At 54.4% G+C, this 18,033-nt stretch overlaps 1 protein-coding gene across 29 annotated transcripts in view; it reads left to right on the forward strand.

Annotated features, from left to right (window-relative positions):
- Positions 1-18,033, forward strand: part of EPB41L1 (erythrocyte membrane protein band 4.1 like 1) — a 126,378-nt gene that overhangs the window by 89,237 nt on the left and 19,108 nt on the right. For 7 of the 29 annotated variants that reach the window (XM_067707998.1, XM_067708006.1, XM_067708009.1 and 4 more), the window contains 7 exons: positions 2,068-2,216; positions 3,051-3,086; positions 5,463-5,645; positions 8,226-8,330; positions 12,298-14,298; positions 14,805-14,912; positions 15,964-16,374. In XM_067707998.1, the coding sequence (XP_067564099.1) occupies positions 2,068-2,216; positions 3,051-3,086; positions 5,463-5,645; positions 8,226-8,330; positions 12,298-14,298; positions 14,805-14,912; positions 15,964-16,374 (2,993 nt within the window). The remainder of the gene's footprint in view (positions 1-2,067; positions 2,217-3,050; positions 3,087-5,462; positions 5,646-8,225; positions 8,331-12,297; positions 14,299-14,804; positions 14,913-15,963; positions 16,375-18,033) is intronic. The other 22 variants (XM_067708027.1, XM_067708023.1, XM_067708024.1 and 19 more) reach the window with 15 other exon arrangements.

Raw genomic sequence — 18,033 nt, forward strand, 5'->3', positions numbered from 1 at the left:
GAACCAGCTGTGAGCTTGCAAACATGAGAGGTCCCAGGCCTTTACCTAATCCTACTAACTTGGCACCCTTTAGGGCCCAGAACTCTCCCAGGATATGCTCACAAGTTTATAGGAGAGGGTCAGAGGCCACATGGGGCATTGGGAGTTAGGCAGAGTTAGGCCTCAGCCTTGATACTCACCAGTTGCTCCACGGATGCAGGAGGTGGTCCATAAATATTTGAATGAAAGCATGGGAGGCCTTGAGCAGCTTAACTCCCCTGGGCCTATTTCTTCTTCTGCAAAATGAATAATACCTACTTCATTGTGTTATAGGGAGAACTGAACAAGTAATACCTCTACCACACCCAAAACAGTTCATGGCACATAGTAGGACCTTAATAAATTGTAGGACCACTAATAAATTATTATTGCTTTTAGGTTTGTAGGGGGTAGTTTGAAGGTAGGAGATGGGGACTTTGGTGGGGGACCAGCAGATGCTCCCAGAACATATTGGGGCTGGCCTCCAGGCAAGGCAACAAATATTTTCTTAGTGTTAGATGTGTGCCAGGCCTTGTGTTAGGTCCTGGGTACGGTTTTTAGTATAAGTATGGCCCTTTCCTTTGAGGAGCTCACAGAATAGTAGGTTTGTCAGCGTCCAACATGATTCAGCTGGTGGGAGAAGTGTGTACAGAATACAGAGCAGCCCTGTGGAGACAGGGTTGGGCTAGGGTCTTGAAGGATGCTTAGGAGTTTGCCAGGGGATCAGGAGAGTCTGATATGTTTCCAGTAGTATGGAGGTGAGTCCCGCCCCAGGACTCCCTGGCCGTGTTCGGAGGACATGCAGTTTTGCAAGGGTCCATTTGGGGCTCAGGAAGCTCCCTATTCTCCTGGAGTAGGTACAGTGCTGAGAGCTGAGATTTAAGCAAAGGGCAAAGAGGGCTGTGCTGTCCTTCTGTCCTCCCCTGCAGCTCCCATTACCATGCTGGGGGCTGAATGAAACCCAGATTGTTCAGGGCAGCAAAGGTTGGCCCAGAACTGGTGAAGTTCATTATCGAGGAAGCCCGGACTCTAAGCCAGGAGGCCTGGGTCCCTGTCCTGATTCACTGAAAGGTTACCAGTGAGACCTTTCTCCTTTCAAGGTCTCAATTTATCCTCTGTAAAGTGGGGATAGTAATTCCCATCCTAGCCATCAACACAGAGTAGTATGTGGATCTAATGAAATAATGGGCATAAATGGGCAGTTTGTCAAGTGATATATACGAATAAAAGGGATAATTATTCTTTAAAAAAAATCTGTGCCAATCCTGAGGATAATCTGTGCTCTGATGATTTTAATGCAGTATTTTCCAGCCATTTTTTCCACTGAGACACAAGCCCTGGGCATAGTCTGGGTTTTGCCCAGTGTCTGATATAAAGTCTATAATTCCATCCCTTTCTTTCCTGTTCAGTAAAGGACTTTGGAATGCCAGTGAGTGAGAAAGATGTTAGTGCAGGGATCCCCTTGATTTCTCCCTAATTTAAAAAGAAGGTAAATCATGTGCAAACCTCAGGACTTTAACTTTCACTAATGAAAGCTAATCTCACAGTACCTGTGTCTCGTTAAATAACGGTCAAGTGAGTATCTGCTACGACCACCACAACAAAGACATTTGTGAGCCAACACTGATCGAATTGGCTCACTCTGAGCCAGCCGCTTCTCTGAGACACATTAGCTTCTCTGTTCCTCCTCCCAGTTGTCTGAATTAGGTACTGTTTGTAGATGAGGAAACTGAGGCCCAGAGAGGTTGTATAACTTACCCAAGATCACACAGCCAAGAAGAGATGGATTTGAGATTTGAACCCAGGCTCGAGTGCTGTAGAAATCAGGGGAGGGCCTGGCGCTGGAGGTAGCTCTGGCTCTCACCCCCTGAGTGACCTGGGGAAGGCCACGCCACTCCTCTGGGCACTGGCTCCTTATCCCCAGTGTGTTGAGGCTGTGGTGGTATCTGCTCTACACCAGGCATGGTTGGGCGGGCGGTGGGTTGGCTCCTGTTCCCTGTGCCTGGGAGGTGACTCACATGGACGCCCGGCCATCTCTGCCCACTTCAGCAGAGTTCTCTCGCCCAGCCTCGGTCAGTGAGAACCACGACGCAGGACCTGACAGTGACAAGCGGGAGGAGGATGGCGAGTCTGGGGGGCGGCGGTCAGAGGCTGAGGAGGGAGAGGTCAGGACCCCCACCAAGATCAAGGAGTTAAAGGTACGAGCCCCGCTTTCTCGTACCCTCTGACCTGGGCGTCAGGAGGCTGATCCTGGGTCTAGGCTCAGCCTTGACCTTCAGGTGCCCTCAGCGGTGGCCGGGCACCCTTGCTGTGCGGCGCACCACGGACGGGGCCTTGCTCTTGGGCCGTGCTCAATACCTGGAATCCGCGGGTGGGGGTGGGGCACGCTGCCCACCCTGTACCCTTCCTGGTGGACCCTGGCCTCCTCTTGCTCACTTCTAATTTGCCCTTTTGCCTGTGATCTGGATCTGCACAGCCCCCTCTCACCCATGATAGGATGTCCCTGCAGGCCACAAGGGTGAGGTTCAAGTTCCTGCCGCCCGCCCCCATTTCCCACCAACCTGTGCGCACGCTCACGCAGGCCCGCGTGGCCTGAGACTCGCAGGTGTTCACTCACAGACGTGTACCCCCTCGCCCATAGGGTTATGCCCCCAGACGTGCAGACAACGTGCGCACGCACACGGGCATGTGCACACACGGGTGTGCTGGTTTCCATCATGCACCCCCACCTTGGGAGCACAAGCCCCTGAACACACACTGACAGCAAGAAGCATGACTCTCCAGAACCCCACGTCCCATCTGCCGAGTGTGATGGGCCGCTTTGCCTCCAGGCCTCCCGCCCCCTTCTTCGCCTTCCTGGGCTCCCTGCTTCACGCCCCGTACCTTCTGACGACCTCACTGCCCTGCTGGTGGCCCACCCAGCTTCCCAGAGTGCTCTGGGCTACCTGCTGGACCAGGCCAGTCGCGGTATCTCTAATCCATTTGCTCTACTGACCCTGCTGGTTCCTTTTCCTCCTCCCACGTCCCGCTAGCCGGAGCAGGAAACCACGCCGAGGCACAAGCAGGAGGTACTGCATGGGGCCTGTCCCCACCCACCCAGCCATTCACCCACCCCAGCTCATTTGTCATCACCCCACCATCCATCCCAGGCTCACATCCCAGCACCACCTCAACTTAAGCTTCTCCTCCGCTCCCGGCCATCCTCCTCCCTCACCCAACCCCACCCTCCATCACCCCCTCCCCAACTTAAGCTCATCGAGAGACTCCAGCCCCCCCAACCAACCACCCATGTTTTCCTCCCTCCCCACCTCTCCCTCCCTTTCCCAGCTTCATGCTCTGCCTCTCCAGACCACGCCGTGCTTGCTTCCCACCCACTGACCATCCCCCACTGTGTCCCCCCGTTCTTCCAGGCCATTCTGTGCTTTCACTGAGCTCATCTCCACCCCCATCCCCCACCCCCCCACTCCCACCCCAAAGCCTTCTTTTGACTCTTCTCCTCCCTGTACCACTGTCTTGTCATGCCTCCGCATCTGTGTCCCCTGTGTCCCCCCCCCAAGCTTCTTTTTGTATCTATGGGCAACCAGATGTGGGAGTGGGGGGGTGTGGGGAGGGAGGGGCCTCAGAGCACATCTGTCTTCTCAGCCCCAGGTGCATCTCCCGCGGGCGGGGCCCCTGCTGCTCCAGCTCTGCCAGGAAAGCCTCCTCCTCCCGTTTGCTGCTTCTCTCAACACCCTCATCCTGTGCTAACCACTTCTCCTTCCCTTTCACATGGTGTCCAACTCTTCCTTTGATACTTAACTGCAGGAGAAGTGGGTCTGTTCTTGGGCTGCTGAGGGAAAGGCCAGAGGCTGGGGCGTCAGAAAGGCCTGGCTCTTGGGTTTCAGCCCCAGTTCTGCCACTGACTCTTTGAGGGTCTTGGTAAAGTCCCCTCAGGCCCCAGTCCCCCATCTGCACAGCAAGGCATTGGGACTAGGTTTCCCCCAGGCCCTTATCCTTCAAGGATCCACTGCTCCCTTCAGCCTTGGGGAACACCACATGCTCACAGGACCAGTGTGGCAGGTTCAAGATGGAAGGTCACCAGCCACATCTTAGGTCTGTGGCGGCCCAAACCCACCCACCTGTGCACCCTCCATCGGGTTTGATTTCTCAGACAGACGTTGTCCTGAGACAGCTGCTCAGGAAGGGATGCAGGAGGTACAGACAGATGACTAGAGGGAAAGCAGAGCCTCAGTGGCATCGGTTTCCTTCCTTAGTTAACTTAGGAGTCAATCATAGTGGATCCTCGGATGCCAGAGATAAGCCCAGGGGAACTCTAGCCTTGTCCAAGGGCAAGCCTGCCTTCCAAGTAGTTGTTCCAGAATCACTGATCTGACTTTATAATGAGCTGAGGTTGTCTATTTCTTGTCCTGAGTCCTCAAACAGCTTTGCAGATAAGGGTCCTTGGGCTGCCAGCGCACCTGCCCTGCCTCCAGAAGTAGGCAGACTACTGCTGGTTCCCGTGCAAAGGCTGGTCCTCACTTGACCTAAGGGCAAGGGTACCTCTGTACCGCCCAGAGCTCCGACTTGGCAATTTAATAGCGACACTTCTATGACTCCAGCTGTACCTGGCTCGGTTCTTGTGTCCAGCCTTGGGACTTACCTCCCTTCTTCCTGGTCTCTAATTCTAATCTTCCTGAACACGCCACAGAGCCCTAGTTTCTCTGTCTGGCTGTATCTCACCCTGTCTGCCCTTGAGGAGTTGGTACCCACAAGGAATCTGGAAGATCCTGGGTGGTTGGGGAAGGTAGTGGCTCACGGCAGAGCACGCTAAACATCATCTCTTCCTGGGCCCTGGTGTGGAAGCAGGGCACATTTCTCTGGATGTCCTTGGATTTAGAAGGGCCCTACAGGGCCTGAGCAGTGGCACACGTTGGACTAGGAGGGGCCTAGACCGAGGATCCTGCTAAGCACAGTGGTCCAAGTCGTGGCCAGAGGTAGGCACCAGGATCCAGGAGGCCGAGCAGTGGGCCAGAGCAGCCCAGTGAACAGGACTGGTGATTTCTCACTGTGCTTTGGTTGTAACCAGAGGGAAGTCACCTCTGCGCCTTGTGAAACTAAAGGGAACTTACCCAGACCTGTGGGATTTGGGTTGACTTAGGTGTTCCAAGACCAGGAGCCAGGCAGGGGAGAAGAAAAGATGGTACTTGGCCAGAAGTCTCCTCTCCTTAACCTCAAGTGCTTTTTGCTCTTCTCTTTAATCTTGAGTGGTTTGTGTACCTGTTGGGGCTAGTCATCCCTGCCCTGCTTGGCTTATGGGACGCTGTGAGGGTGAGACAGGGCCGTGGATGGGAATCACCTTGCTGATGTAGGGCGGTGATGGGGACCATTACCATTTTCACCACGCCTTGCATCCTCTTCTTGGAGCTGTTCCTCTGATGCCTGACTGTCCTCTCTGTACACCCAAGTTCTTAGACAAGCCAGAGGATGTCTTGCTGAAGCACCAGGCCAGCATCAACGAGCTCAAGAGGACCTTGAAGGAACCCAACAGCAAACTGATCCACCGGGACCGAGACTGGGAGCGGGAACGCAGGCTACCCTCCTCTCCCGCCTCCCCCTCCCCCAAGGGCACCCCTGAGAAGGTCAACGAGGTAGGTCTCACCCGAACCCCTCACCTGGGGCCTTGGGTAAAGACGGTGGGGAAGGTTGCTATGTACTGACTTACCCTCCCCCTCCACGCCCCGTTGCTGCGTAAGGTGGTGTTGGAGATAGGGCAGCAGGTTAAGCTGAGGAAGACAAATTCACTCACTCTTGGAACCTGGGCCCCAGGGACCACCTTGAAAAACTCAGAAGACTCACCGTAGTATGGTGTATTTCCCTTCCATCAGCCAGAGTGTAATGGGGAAAGGGTGCTGGTTAGAAATGCAGGTTCTGGGGCCCCAACTCGGACCTACTGAATCAGAGTATTTGGAGGTAGAGCCCTGGAATCAGTATTTTAAACAAGTGCCCCAGGTGATTCTCACACACACAAAATTTTAAGAATCCTGGTAGTTCTGTCCAGTAACCAGACCCTTTTGTGCCTATTGTGAAAACACAGATGGTGGGAGGGTTCCTTCCTAGGAAGATCCTCAGAGCCCACCAGAAGGGAACAGATCCTCTAGGAAAGTCAGAGCTGTTCCTGGTGCTCCAGAAAAAGATCCCACATGACCTGTCTTTCAGAGTAGAAAGCATGGGGTGTTTTCTCATTGAAAAAGAGAAAGATAGGATCTTGAGAATTCCTGTATTTATAATCCCAAGCTGGTATTTTTAGCACTGCTAAATCTTGGCACTCTTTACCCCCGTTTTTTTGTTTGTTTGTTTTGTTTGTTTGTTTTTTGCGGTACGTGGGCCTCTCACTGTTGTGGCCTCACCCGTTGCGGAGCAACAGGCTCCGGACGCGCAGGCCCAGCGGCCATGGCTCACGGGCCCAGCCGCTCCGCGGCATGTGGGATCCTCCCGGACCGGGGCACGAACCCGCGTCCCCTGCGTCGGCAGGCGGACTCTCAACCACTGCGCCACCAGGGAAGCCCAGCCCCCGTTTATATTAGGTGTTTTCTCTCCGGTGCTGCTGCTTCCTGGTCCTAAACCCTTCTGAGGTCTAGCCTTACAGTGCCTGGGTTTGAATTCCGGCCCTGCTGCCTGCTAGCTGGATGACTCTGGGCTTGTTACTTAACCCCTCTGAGCCTCCGTTAGATAGAGATAATAAAAGCACCTAGTTCCCAGGACTGTTGTGAGCATCCAATGAGATAAAACATGGAGGGGGCAGCAGAAGACCTAGATGCTCAATGTGAGTTACTTATTGTTTCATCTGGAGAGCCTTGGAACTCTCCCACAGGAGGTTAATTTCAAATCAGAATCCTTTTTAAAGTTGGGAAGGACCCTCGGAACCCAGTTGGCTCGAGGTCCTCATTTTACATATGGGCACGGAAGCTCAGGAAGGGGAAGGACTTGATCAGTGTCATAGCTGATAGAAGACGGGCCAGAATCTTATGTTCTTATGTCCCAGGCCACTGTATTTGCTATTAAATCACAGCTGCCTGGGAGCAAGACCAAATCATATGAAGCTCAGGAGACAGTCAATTGTGCCTGTGCTGCCCTTTAGAGCTTTGAAAATTGATGATGCAGCTGTGATCTAATAAGTGAGCCTTTGATTGAATCAGCACTCCCGTGGCCTCAACATGCCGGGTACCAGGGCCTTGTCTAGCAAGGCTGCTGTGGTAGCTGCTTGGCTGGTGATTCACGACGTCAGGGATGCCATGGGGGCCTCTATGGCTGGTGCCATGGAAGGAGGGCAAATCTCTTCACCCACTGAGGGCTTCTGTGGTCACTGCTGGCACAATCAAGACACTGAAGACCCCGGATGGGGCCATGGGGCTGGTCTAGTGATCCAGTTACACACGCCCCTCCTCCTGCCCTGAGAGACGCTTGACCAGAGTGGCCTCTAGTCAGTCCTGAAGTCGGTGAGGTGGATGTAGAGGCTTCCAAAGGGGTCAGACTCCAGCAGAGAAAGGAAGGCTGGGCCCTGGAGGGCTGGACTCCGGGGAGCTGAGATGCTCTGAGCAGCCTGGCATGGGGGTGCCCCACCTGCTGGTGATAGCTGGAACTGCCAGAAGATGCGTCTCATTAAAAGGTGGAGTCTGTTCCACCTCCCATCCCCCCTACTGCCTCCCCGCAAGAAGTGTAGTCCATTGCTGGAGAGAAGTCTGGTCCAGGAGCTCACCTTGGAGCGATGGACCTTTTAACTGGCTTACAGGTCCCACTGGCATTTAGAGGCTCTTGAAAATTTGGGAGATGAGAGGAGCTGTCGCCAAGGACTGGACTGGGTCCTTGGGTGAGTGACGTCACTTCTTGGAAGCCTCACTGCCTTGTCAGTCCATCTAAAAGGGGACCAAAATTGCCACTCCACAGTGCTGTGGGGAAGGTCGAGTGGAATAATGGATATAAAATCACTTTATAAACTGGAAAGTGCTGGACAGTCCTGGGGCCACTGCTGATGGTAACTGGAATCCCTTATTCAAATATGGGCTCTCATGGCGTGGCTCCTTCCTGACCTAAGGATGCGGGATTTACAAAGCTGGGCTATTCACGGACTCTGTGTGTGTGTCTCTCTCCTGCTTTCTGTCCCTCCCTCTCTGTCTCTCCTTCCCTTCCTCCCTCTTCCCCTCTCCTCCGGCCCTGGGCCTCCCCTGCAGTCCCAGAGGACCCAGGACACCTCTCAGCAGGACTTGGCACCTGAGCCTGGGACGGCCACAGGCTTGGAAGTGTTCACTCAGAAAAGCCTCGCAGCATCTCCTGAGGTTACTGTCGTCACCTCCCCACCCACCCAGAACCACCCTAATAATCTTAAGAAAACCCTTTCTCTGGGCTGAGGGGGTGGGCCAGACTCTGCCCTGCAGGTGGGAGCAGTGGGTAGCTCATGTTGGCCCCATGCTGTGACAAGTGAGCGTCCCCTGTCCCAGGGGTCCATAATGGGCCAGCCCGTCCCTCATCCATGGTTTCTCAGGAAGGATAGGACTGAAACCATTCAAGGAAGACGGAATGGTCTGAGTCGCCTCTGGCTTAAAAAGGGCAGGTAGAAATGACCTCTCAGGTCCCGCTGAGGCAGGTGACCTGGAGGCAGGTTCTGACTGCTAAGCTTGGGATCAGGGATCATGGCACCTAAATAACTCTGCTCTGAGGTCTTGTCTCTGTTCAGAAGCCTGAGTAAGGTCTAGCAGTGACTAATTAGCCCCTCCATCCCCTGCTTCCATTCTCTAAACTCCCCTTGGAGTTTGGGTCTGTCAGGGTCCCCAGGCAGGCAAAAGTGGGTGTGTTTCACCAGGGAGCATCCTTGGGGTTGTACAGATGTCGGTCCGGCAAGCATTCTAAATGAGGAGAGCATCACTTCTCTGCCCAGGATGGCAGTAGGCCGAGGGTCCTTGGAACTTCCTGTGCCCCTGCGTGGATGCCGGGTGGAATCCAGGCCCAGGAGCAGGGGGCTGCATCCTCCCTCTTTGCTGGGACTTCATAGACCGTCGGGATTGGAAGGGACCGATTGATCATCTGGGTGAAAATTCCTTCTCTCTGATAACCAACCCTGCTCCGTTGGCATAGTGTGTATGAGGGCATATACCGTTCTCCATTCCCAGAGAAAAATTTTGTAGCTGCTAGAAACGTCCTGAAACTGTAAGAGAGCCGTGAGTCAGCTACGTAAGTGGTAAAACATAAATCACAGTTCTACCCTGAATTTTTCCTAAATGTAAAATTAAAAACAAAGCTAGGAGCACTCTTGAGAGAAGTCGGACAGGAGTCAACAGCATCCCCAGGTTAGGGAAGCATTGGTGCCTTGGAGCACAGAGATTCGCATAGAGCCAAGCACAGGTGCCCTAACTTGGGGGGTTGCAGGGTTGGGAGGGCAGCATGCGCCCTTCACCAGCATCCCTGAAAATTGTCCGTCCAGCCTGTTCCACAAGGGGGCTCTCCCTGTTCTTCACAGCAGTCCATTTTGTCTTCTTCAGTCATGTGTTGGGAAGTTTCCGTATTGAATTATAACCTGCCCTTCCGAGTCACCTGCCTGTGGGCCTCGCTCTGACCCCTGGCGCCTGTAGTCCCACTCTGCATCCTCCTCCAGGAAGGCCCTTCAGAGTTCAGCGTCCCCCCTGCCCCCCAACTCCCACTTTCTTCCGCAGCTTCTCCCGTGGGTTCTAGAGGGCTCCTTGTCCTGGACCCCTTTTTCTGGGGGTCTCCTGTAAAGAGCAGGGCCCAAAATGTAACCCAGAGCTCCAGGTGGACCCTGAACAGCCCGGGGTCAGCAGAATCCTGGCTGGAGATTTTCTTCCTGTCAGCTTGTGTGGGAACAGAACTGGCCCCACTCCAGCTCCCAGCTCCCGTTTCGCGGCCAGTCTTGCTGCAGTGGCTCCAGCTGACAGCAGGGGGTGCTCTGAGCAGGCACTGAAGGTCCCCTGGCTCAGTGGAAAGAATGGCCCGGCGGCTTCCCTGACATCTTTTATCCTGTGAATTGGGTCAGAGAGCCAAAGCTTTCCTCTCTTTGTTCAGGCTCTTTCTCTCTTCAGGATTTTTACTTGTTAGATGCAGAGCCTCTTCTTCCCTCTGGGAGCCTCAGTTTCCCCTTCTGAAATGAGGGTAACAGGACCTGCTTCACAGGTCGCCATTTGGATTAAAGTTAATAACTTCTCCAAAGGGCTGACACTGCCTGGCACATAGTAACTAAATATAAGTACATGTTTCCCTTTTTCTTTCTGCAGAAACTTTCTGTTCTGTGCCAGCTCCCACCCCACTCAACCTAGTTTCTAAGCTTCTGGTTGCTAGAAACTAGTTTCTAGTTAGACGTGGGCAGGAATGTTCCACAAGGGGTCTCATGGACCATCTTTGGCCATCCTTGCCGGGCTGATGGTGTCAGTACAAGCTGAAATGGGAGCAGCTAAAGGCGCCTGCTTCCCAAGTAGAAGAGAAAGGAGGCTTTGTAGGCTCTCAGAACTCTTCCCTCTGGGATGGTTCCAGCGTTGTTGTCCTGAAAGCTTAACAACCTGAAGTAGACTCTCCGAAGCCCACGCAGGTTTTGTCTGGGCCTCCCCCCTTCCTCTTCTCTCTCTTTCCTGTTGGCAAGATTCTCTTAATGAGGTTTGATTCCCTGACAATCATGGAGATTTTGCTAAAATGGAGCAGGGGGAGGGGTGGGGGAGGTCAGAGGGCTTATAATGCTCCCTTGAGTCTTCAGAATCCTTCAGATCTTCTGGGATCTGACAGACTCCTCACCAGGTCATAACCTGCATTGGAGCCCAAGCGCATGGGAACCTGTCCCCTGCTGCAGTCAGGAGCAGTTTTCGGCACATCTTACCGTGGAGCTTTTCACAGGACACAGGATCAGAGACCGGGTTCTAGGCCTGCCTTTGCCACTGGCTCACTCTCTGACCTTGGGCACGGTGCTTACTTCCCCAGCCCTCAGTTTCCACATCTGTGCCATGAGGGACTTGGGTCAGAGCAGTGGTTTCAAAGGAGGGAGGCACTTTGGGGCACTAGGGCAGCCCAGGCCTCCAACTTCCACGGGGGGGGGGGGGCCCTGTATCTGTGTTACATATTGGATTGCCATCAAGATTTTGTGTGAAGAAGGTATTCTGTAGTTTCGAGAAGATTTGAATCCCATTGGCCTTCTCGCATTGTTGTTGTTGTTTGCACCTCGCGGCTTGCAGGGTCTTAGGTCCCCAACCAGGGACCAAACTCGGGCCCCCGGCAGTGAAAGCACCGGGTCCTAACCACTGGACCACCAGGGAATTCCTGGCCTTCTTGCTTTTTGAACAATTCTAGAAGTCCATCCTTCCCTCCTAAGTGTTGCTTGAAAAACTCTAGGGGAGGTAGAGGGCTGTTTTGTTGATGGTTGACAGTGCTGTACTCTCAGTGCTTTGGACCAGTGATGATGCTTGGATATTTAGATCTTTACCTTCTGTGATATGTTCAGGTCAGTCCTCTTCCAGTCTTTCTGTGGATTTTGTTAGAATTCTCCAAGAACAGGCCTTGGTATTTGTTTCTTTGGGAATGAACCCCACAGAGTTCAAGCTGTTTCAGCCACTGCAGCGACTGGCACTAACCTCTAGAGCTGGTCGTTTGGTATAGTTTGATCTAATCTCTTTCCTTCCAATTAGCGCTTGCAGAAAGGTCCGATTTCAGGCTGTGGCCTGTGAAACTTAACTCAGTGCCTCCCCGACAACTCGACATTAGATCGCAGTTGGGACCCATATTCCATTGGCTGTAAGTCAGCAAGGCTCTCAGGCATTCTTTTCCTGACTCGACTGACTGTGACCTTGAAAAAGTCACTGACCTTCTCTTGGCCTCAGTTTACCCATTTGCACAAGTAGGAGATTGGACTGCAGGAAGTCTTAGGAGTTCTTTTGGCTCTAGCCTTCAAAGATTCCATGTGATGTAAGCTACTTTCCCCTCTGACACTGGCAGCTCTATTATTAAAAGAGGAAGAGTCCTGGACCATCTGTGGATTTCCATTCCCCGATGGTTAACACGGGGAGGGTATGAGACCGCATCCCATTTTACCCGGTTAGGGTGGTGGTTGAGGGCATCAGTAGATAATTTGTTGAGTGCCTTGATGGGAAGAGTAGCCTTGATGAGGCTGACCTGCCTTCCTGTCCCCAGCCAGCTGACCTTGACCAAGGGGGCAGGTGGACCTTGGTCCCTTCTTGCGGAGGGAAAAAGTGAACCCATTCTTAAGGTGCCTGATATTTCATGTTAACTCTTCTTGCTCCAATTAAAACGCAGGGTTCAGAGCATTGGGTATTTATAGAAAGAGAGTACATTAGGCCAGAAGAACTCAGTCTCCTAAAAGTGACCGCCACACAGCAGGAAGAAAGGGAGGCAGGCCTCGCAGACATGCTTGCTGACGGCAGACTCTCCAAGGTAGACGTCCTGGTGGACAAGTTCACCTTTCAAATGGCCACAGAAGAAAAGGTGGGAGCCAAAGGAGCAAACACACAGCGACAAGGAAGAATGATCACGAGCCCTGAAGGCTTCAAGTCAGTGTGGGAGGAAAGCCCCTGGGTCAGGGAAGGCCCAGGAGGGGCTTCTCTGGCTGCAGGCCGCACGCTGGCAGGAACGCTCCCAGAGGGCTCCTGGTTCAGGGTGGACCCTGGGGAGGCAACCATCAGGAAGCAGCGGGCCTCCAGGGACCAGCTGGAGGGCCCGGCAGAGCTAAGGCAGAAGTGGGAGGAGTTCCAGGCTTGCGGAAGACCCGCCGCCCCGGCCACTGGCCCTGCAGAGGTGGATGTCCCCTCTCCAGCCTCCGACACGGGAGGACTCCGGTCGTTTCTGCTGGACCCAGCCTACACAGAAGCCAGAGCCGACTCGAGCGATGAAACCGACACTTCCTTTGCAGAGAGAAGCTTCTATTTAAACTATGGAGAGAAAGAGTCTGAAGACCAAGTCCTCCCTCCGGCCCTGGAGGAGAGAGAGGAGCACTTAGATGCCCCACCTGGCTGCGAGAGCAGGCGGAAGCTGTCGGAGGAGCTCACGGAGAGCTCAGAGCTGGACTCCTCAGGCCCATGGGGCTCTGCTGCCACTGTCGGCAGAAACAAGCACCACGAGGGTGAAGCCCACTCAGCTTCCTCAGAGGGAGGGGCGGGGCCCCCCAGGAACCAAGGACCAGATGACCTGGAGGTCTTTGTCAAGCAGCTCGGAAAGGGACCTTCTCCAGGGCTGATGTTTGCTGAGTACGAAGCCCGGTGGGAGGTGGAAGGAGAGTCTACCCACCCAGCATCCTCAGTAGCTGCAGAGGAAGAGGCCCCCCAGAGTGGAGATTTGATGGGAAAGGCTGAGAAAAGTCCCCCAGGAGAATGGAACCACTCACCTCACAGAGGAGGGGGCATGCGTCCAGACAGCCAGGCCTGTGTCCTTCCGTGGGCCATCCCTCCTAGCGATGTCAGGAAGCCAGCCAAGCCGGACAGAGGCAACTTCCTGCCCAGAGAGAGGGGACCAGTTCACACCCAAACAGGAGAACCTGTGACAGAGGACAGCAAGGCCCCAGCGTTTCTTCAGATGGAGGAGGTGATCACCCCCCTCCCAACCTCGCCCCGTCCCTTTGCGGCTCAGACGTCTCCAGAGGAAGCTTCTTCAAGCCCAGCCCCTTATGGGTCGGGGGAGCCTGTGCAGCTCAGGGACCGCTTTGGAGAACAGTCCCCCATATTTCTCAAACATGCCCATCCTCCTAAAGAGAGCCCGGAGCCCAAGGACCGAGTAGGGCTGGCTGTGACCCCAGACGGAGGTGAGCGCAGGGCCCCTCCCATCGCCAGCAGGAAGCCCAGAGTTGTCCCTGAAGAAGCCCAGGGGTTGCGGTTCCCTTCAGGGAAGCAAAAGGAGATGACCTCTTTCCAGGCTGGGGGTCAAGAGGGCTCCCTGGAAGATATTAGCAAGACCTCTGTGGCCAACAAGATTCGGATCTTTGAGACCCACGGAGCTGAAACTCGCTGGGCGAGTCAGGGTGAAACCAGGGCCTTTGCAAACGAGTTGTCTTCGGAGGCCTCTGTGGGGCAGGTCGAGCAACAGCGGAGTAGGCGTTTAGACCTGGGATTTGCTCAGTTTCAGCCCCCAGAGGACTTTGCTGCCCCCAAAGCCACACATTCCTCCATGATGCCGCCAGCTACCAGACACTTCTGGGAGGGCATTTCTACCCCATCCCCCCGGGAAGGATGCATGGACGTCGAGCTCGTGTCCCCCAGTCCAGGCTGCGAAACTACACTGGAGGAAGCTACTGGGGGAACTGGCCACGTGAGCCCCCGCCCCCATGCTGCCCCCAGCCCGGGAGCTGACCGCATGCCGCGTAGTTCTTTAAAAGCATGTTTCTGTGGCCCCTCGTCATTACTGCCACCAGAGGCTGCTTGTCCATCCCTATGAGTTCTTTTCCCTAAACAGGCCTGAGCGTAGCCCAGGCGGAATGACGGGTTCATCTGCTTGGCCCATGTTAGCTTAGCCACACAGACCCTCGGCTTTTGGTGTAACCTGGTGCCCGGAGGGTCACGCAGCGCCGGTGGAGAAAGTGGCACCGCCTCCAGCTAACTACACATTTGCTTTGCCTTGCTGCCCGCACCTGCTGGGTTCCCACCGTTTTGCTTGGCTTGTCCAACGATCTTCCTTCATCCTTTCCCTTCCCTGGTGCTCCTGCCTCGGGGAAGCTGACAGTCCAGAGGTTTCCATCCTTCACTTCCGGCTCCCTCTCGGTCCTAGTGCCAAGTTCCTTTCTGCCTCCTTAAGACTAACTGTCTTCTCTAATCCAGAACAAATCCGGAGACGCGGTCAGGCAAGAGAAGCACGTTACCAGCTTAGCAGCGAATCCCCCAGGAAAGGGGGGGCACCTGAGATTCACCAGCCCCTCAGGCCCGCAGGTCTCTGCAGCCCCTCGGTGCCCTGATGACCTGGTCATCTTCGCCTGGCCAGGGTGCATCGCTGCCTTAGATCCCCACCTGCTCTGGCAGCGCCTCTTGTGGCAGCTCAACTCTGGCTTGTCTGGAATGAGTCCTCACACCTCTCAACCTTCCGGAAGCTGGCTAAAGGGAGGCTTGTCTAGCAAGTGAATCTCTAAGTGCACCGAGTCTCTGGAGCCTGAAGCCAAGCACTTTAAAAATATTGGGTGGGGCTTAGATTGGTCTTAAAAAAGAATGTCGTAAAACAGCCAAAAATGTGTGTGGTGTTTAATCCCTGACAGGCCAGTTGAGAGGTATGTATGTCGGACAAGAGTTGCTGGTCCCCCTCCAGCACTTCCTTGGCCTGCTGTTGTCAATTACACTGATGGGAGCAGAACCTCCACTCATGGAGCTCAGGGTTGAAGTGATGTAGCGCCCAGCTCCCACGAATTACCCGGTGTTGCTCCTCCCTCTAGACGATGCTGACCCCTCCCACGGAGACTCAGTGGAATTGACAAACCGTGTTGGCTTCCTCTTTGTTCCTCAAAGCTCTTGGCTCCAGCCTCTCTGCCTCCCTGTCCTGGGTGGTCCTGAATCCCTGGGTCTCCCTCCTTGGTTTTTGCCTCCTTGATGTCCGCCTGCACGGATGGGCCTGGGGTCCGGGCTCCCATCCCTGCCTTGTGCGCAGTGCCGCTTCTGATAAGCTCCCAGATCCAAACCTTGGATGGGGCCTCCTGTCCAGGACCAACTGGCAGGATGTTTGCTTTGTACTTGCTTCTGCCGTCAGCCGGAGACCCTCGGAAAGGAGTGTCCTCGCTCTTGAGAAGTGTTCTTTTTTTTTTTTTTTTTTTAACCTTATTATGGTGTCAAAGAACCTTTCCGGGGGTGTTTTTCTTTTCCTGACCTCCTCTTCCATTTGGGGCATCGAATGGCCCCGAGATTTCTTCTGTCATTCACCATCTTGATTTCTCTCTTTCTCTCTCTCTCTCCCCACATCCCACACCCCCATTCCTTTGATTTTACCTGGCCATAGAGAGCAGGGCTGAGGGAGGGCTCCGAGGAGAAAGTCAAACCGCCACGGCCCAGGGCCCCAGAGAGTGACACGGGAGACGAGGACCAGGACCAGGAGAGGGACGCGGTGTTCCTGAAGGACAACCACCTGGCCATTGAGCGGAAGTGCTCCAGCATCACGGTCAGCTCCACGTCCAGCCTGGAGGCCGAGGTTGACTTCACGGTCATTGGCGACTACCACGGCAGTGCCTTCGAAGACTTCTCCCGCAGCCTGCCTGAGCTTGACCGAGACAAAAGTGACTCAGAAACCGAGGGCCTGGTGTTCTCCCGGGATCTCAACAAACGGGGCCCGAGCCAGGATGACGAGTCTGGGGGCATCGAGGACAGCCCAGACCGACGGGCCTGCTCCACCCCGGATATGCCCCAGTTCGAGGTACAGTGGAGCATCATCGGGACCCGGGCCCACAGGGCACTGCATGTTCAGAGGGCCCTGGGCCATGTGTGAGAAGACTGAGCCACCAGCCTGAAGCTCTGTTCCGTGTTGCATGACCGCCCCTCCGCAGAACAGCATGGTTCTGTGCTCGCATGTTCGGCAGCTCGGTTTACCCCTAACGTGCACTCCTGGGCGCTTTAACCCTGTGACCCCATCTCTTGCCTGAGGTCAAGTGATGACAGGCAGTCTGGTCCTACGCGACTCCTCCTCCCCCTGTCTGTGTTGCATGGCACCTGCAGAGACCGTGTGCTTGTGGACTCACGGGGGCGCCTGCCGCCTGCTCTGAAAGCCAGATGGTGTTTTCTGATCGCGGCCCTGGCTCCCCTCCCCAGGGCCTGGGGTCTTGGGGTAGTGGTGGAAACTCTTAGAGAAGAGGAACCGTCATCACCTGGGGGGGACACGGGTAGACTGCGTCTGGGCGTCTCTGCTCCCTGTCCTTCTTTCAGAGGATCTTCGATCACATTTTTCCTTCGCTCTCCCACCTCTTCCAGCCCCAGCTCCCTCCCACGTTCCAGGCATTGAAACAGGAGCTCGTCTACTCTGGGCTTTCACTCCATGCTATACCCTCTGGAGAAGGTGTCTCCTCCCTTTCTCTGCCTTGCAAACTTGTCACGTTCCAGGGCCAAGTTCAGATAGCACTTACCTAGCAAACGCTTTCCTGACAACCCTGGGCAGAAGTGTTGCTCCCTGCTCCGCCCCCTTGCTCTGCAATGCTTCTGCTTCCAGCGGTATCACAAGTAGTCAGGTTACTGGCTGACAGGTCTGCTTTCCTACCAGGTGGCAGCTCCACTAAGCTTGTACGTTCCAGGCACTAATGATTAACTGAATGAACGGCTAGATCTCCGAGTTACAACCATCTAGAAGAATCCCCTCTTAACCACCCTCCCAACAAGCTAACTTTCATTCATTTATTCAGCTCACATATGTTAGCACCTGCTGTGTGTGTAGCCATGAACTAGGTTCTGTGGAGGACTCAGAAGAAACTAATCATTTAACATAAGACTTCTAGAGGAGGCGTGGGAAACTGGTGGCCCTGGGCCAAATCTGGCTAGCAGATGTGTTTTCTTTGACTTTGATTTAAAAATCAGGACACTGAATATAAAATCCAGGGATTTTTTTTTTTATATCATTAAAAAACAAAAATCAGATGATTCGGTCACTCAGGCCAAACCTGAGTGGACCCCATGTGCTCTCCAGTTCACCCCGGTCCTCAACAAGCCCGCTTCACTCGTTGACATCTCTTGCCTGGCCCCCCCGGGCCTCCAGGTGTGACTCCTACTCTAAAGAACAGTTCAGAGAAAGCAGCTGGGAGGTGGTGGCATAACCATTGAAGTCATTCAGGACTGTGTATTATCAGGAAAATGCTGAGTGTGTGGCACGGCACAGAGCATGTTAATTGAATGGTGAATGTTTTCTTAATGGTAGCCTGAAACCCAGCATGCAGCCACCATGAGGTGGTATGGTGGCAGGGTCATGGGCAGGCTGTCCTGGCGCTGCTGGTGGTTCTGGCTCCCCTCTTGGGCTGTTTGTCTGTGACATCATACCAGGCCTCTTTGACCCTGGCCTTCGACCCCCTCTGGAGACTTGGTCAGCGGCAGT

This window comes from Pseudorca crassidens, chromosome 15 (genome assembly GCF_039906515.1).
Source record: "Pseudorca crassidens isolate mPseCra1 chromosome 15, mPseCra1.hap1, whole genome shotgun sequence".
In the NCBI taxonomy this organism is placed as follows: Eukaryota; Metazoa; Chordata; class Mammalia; order Artiodactyla; family Delphinidae; genus Pseudorca; species Pseudorca crassidens.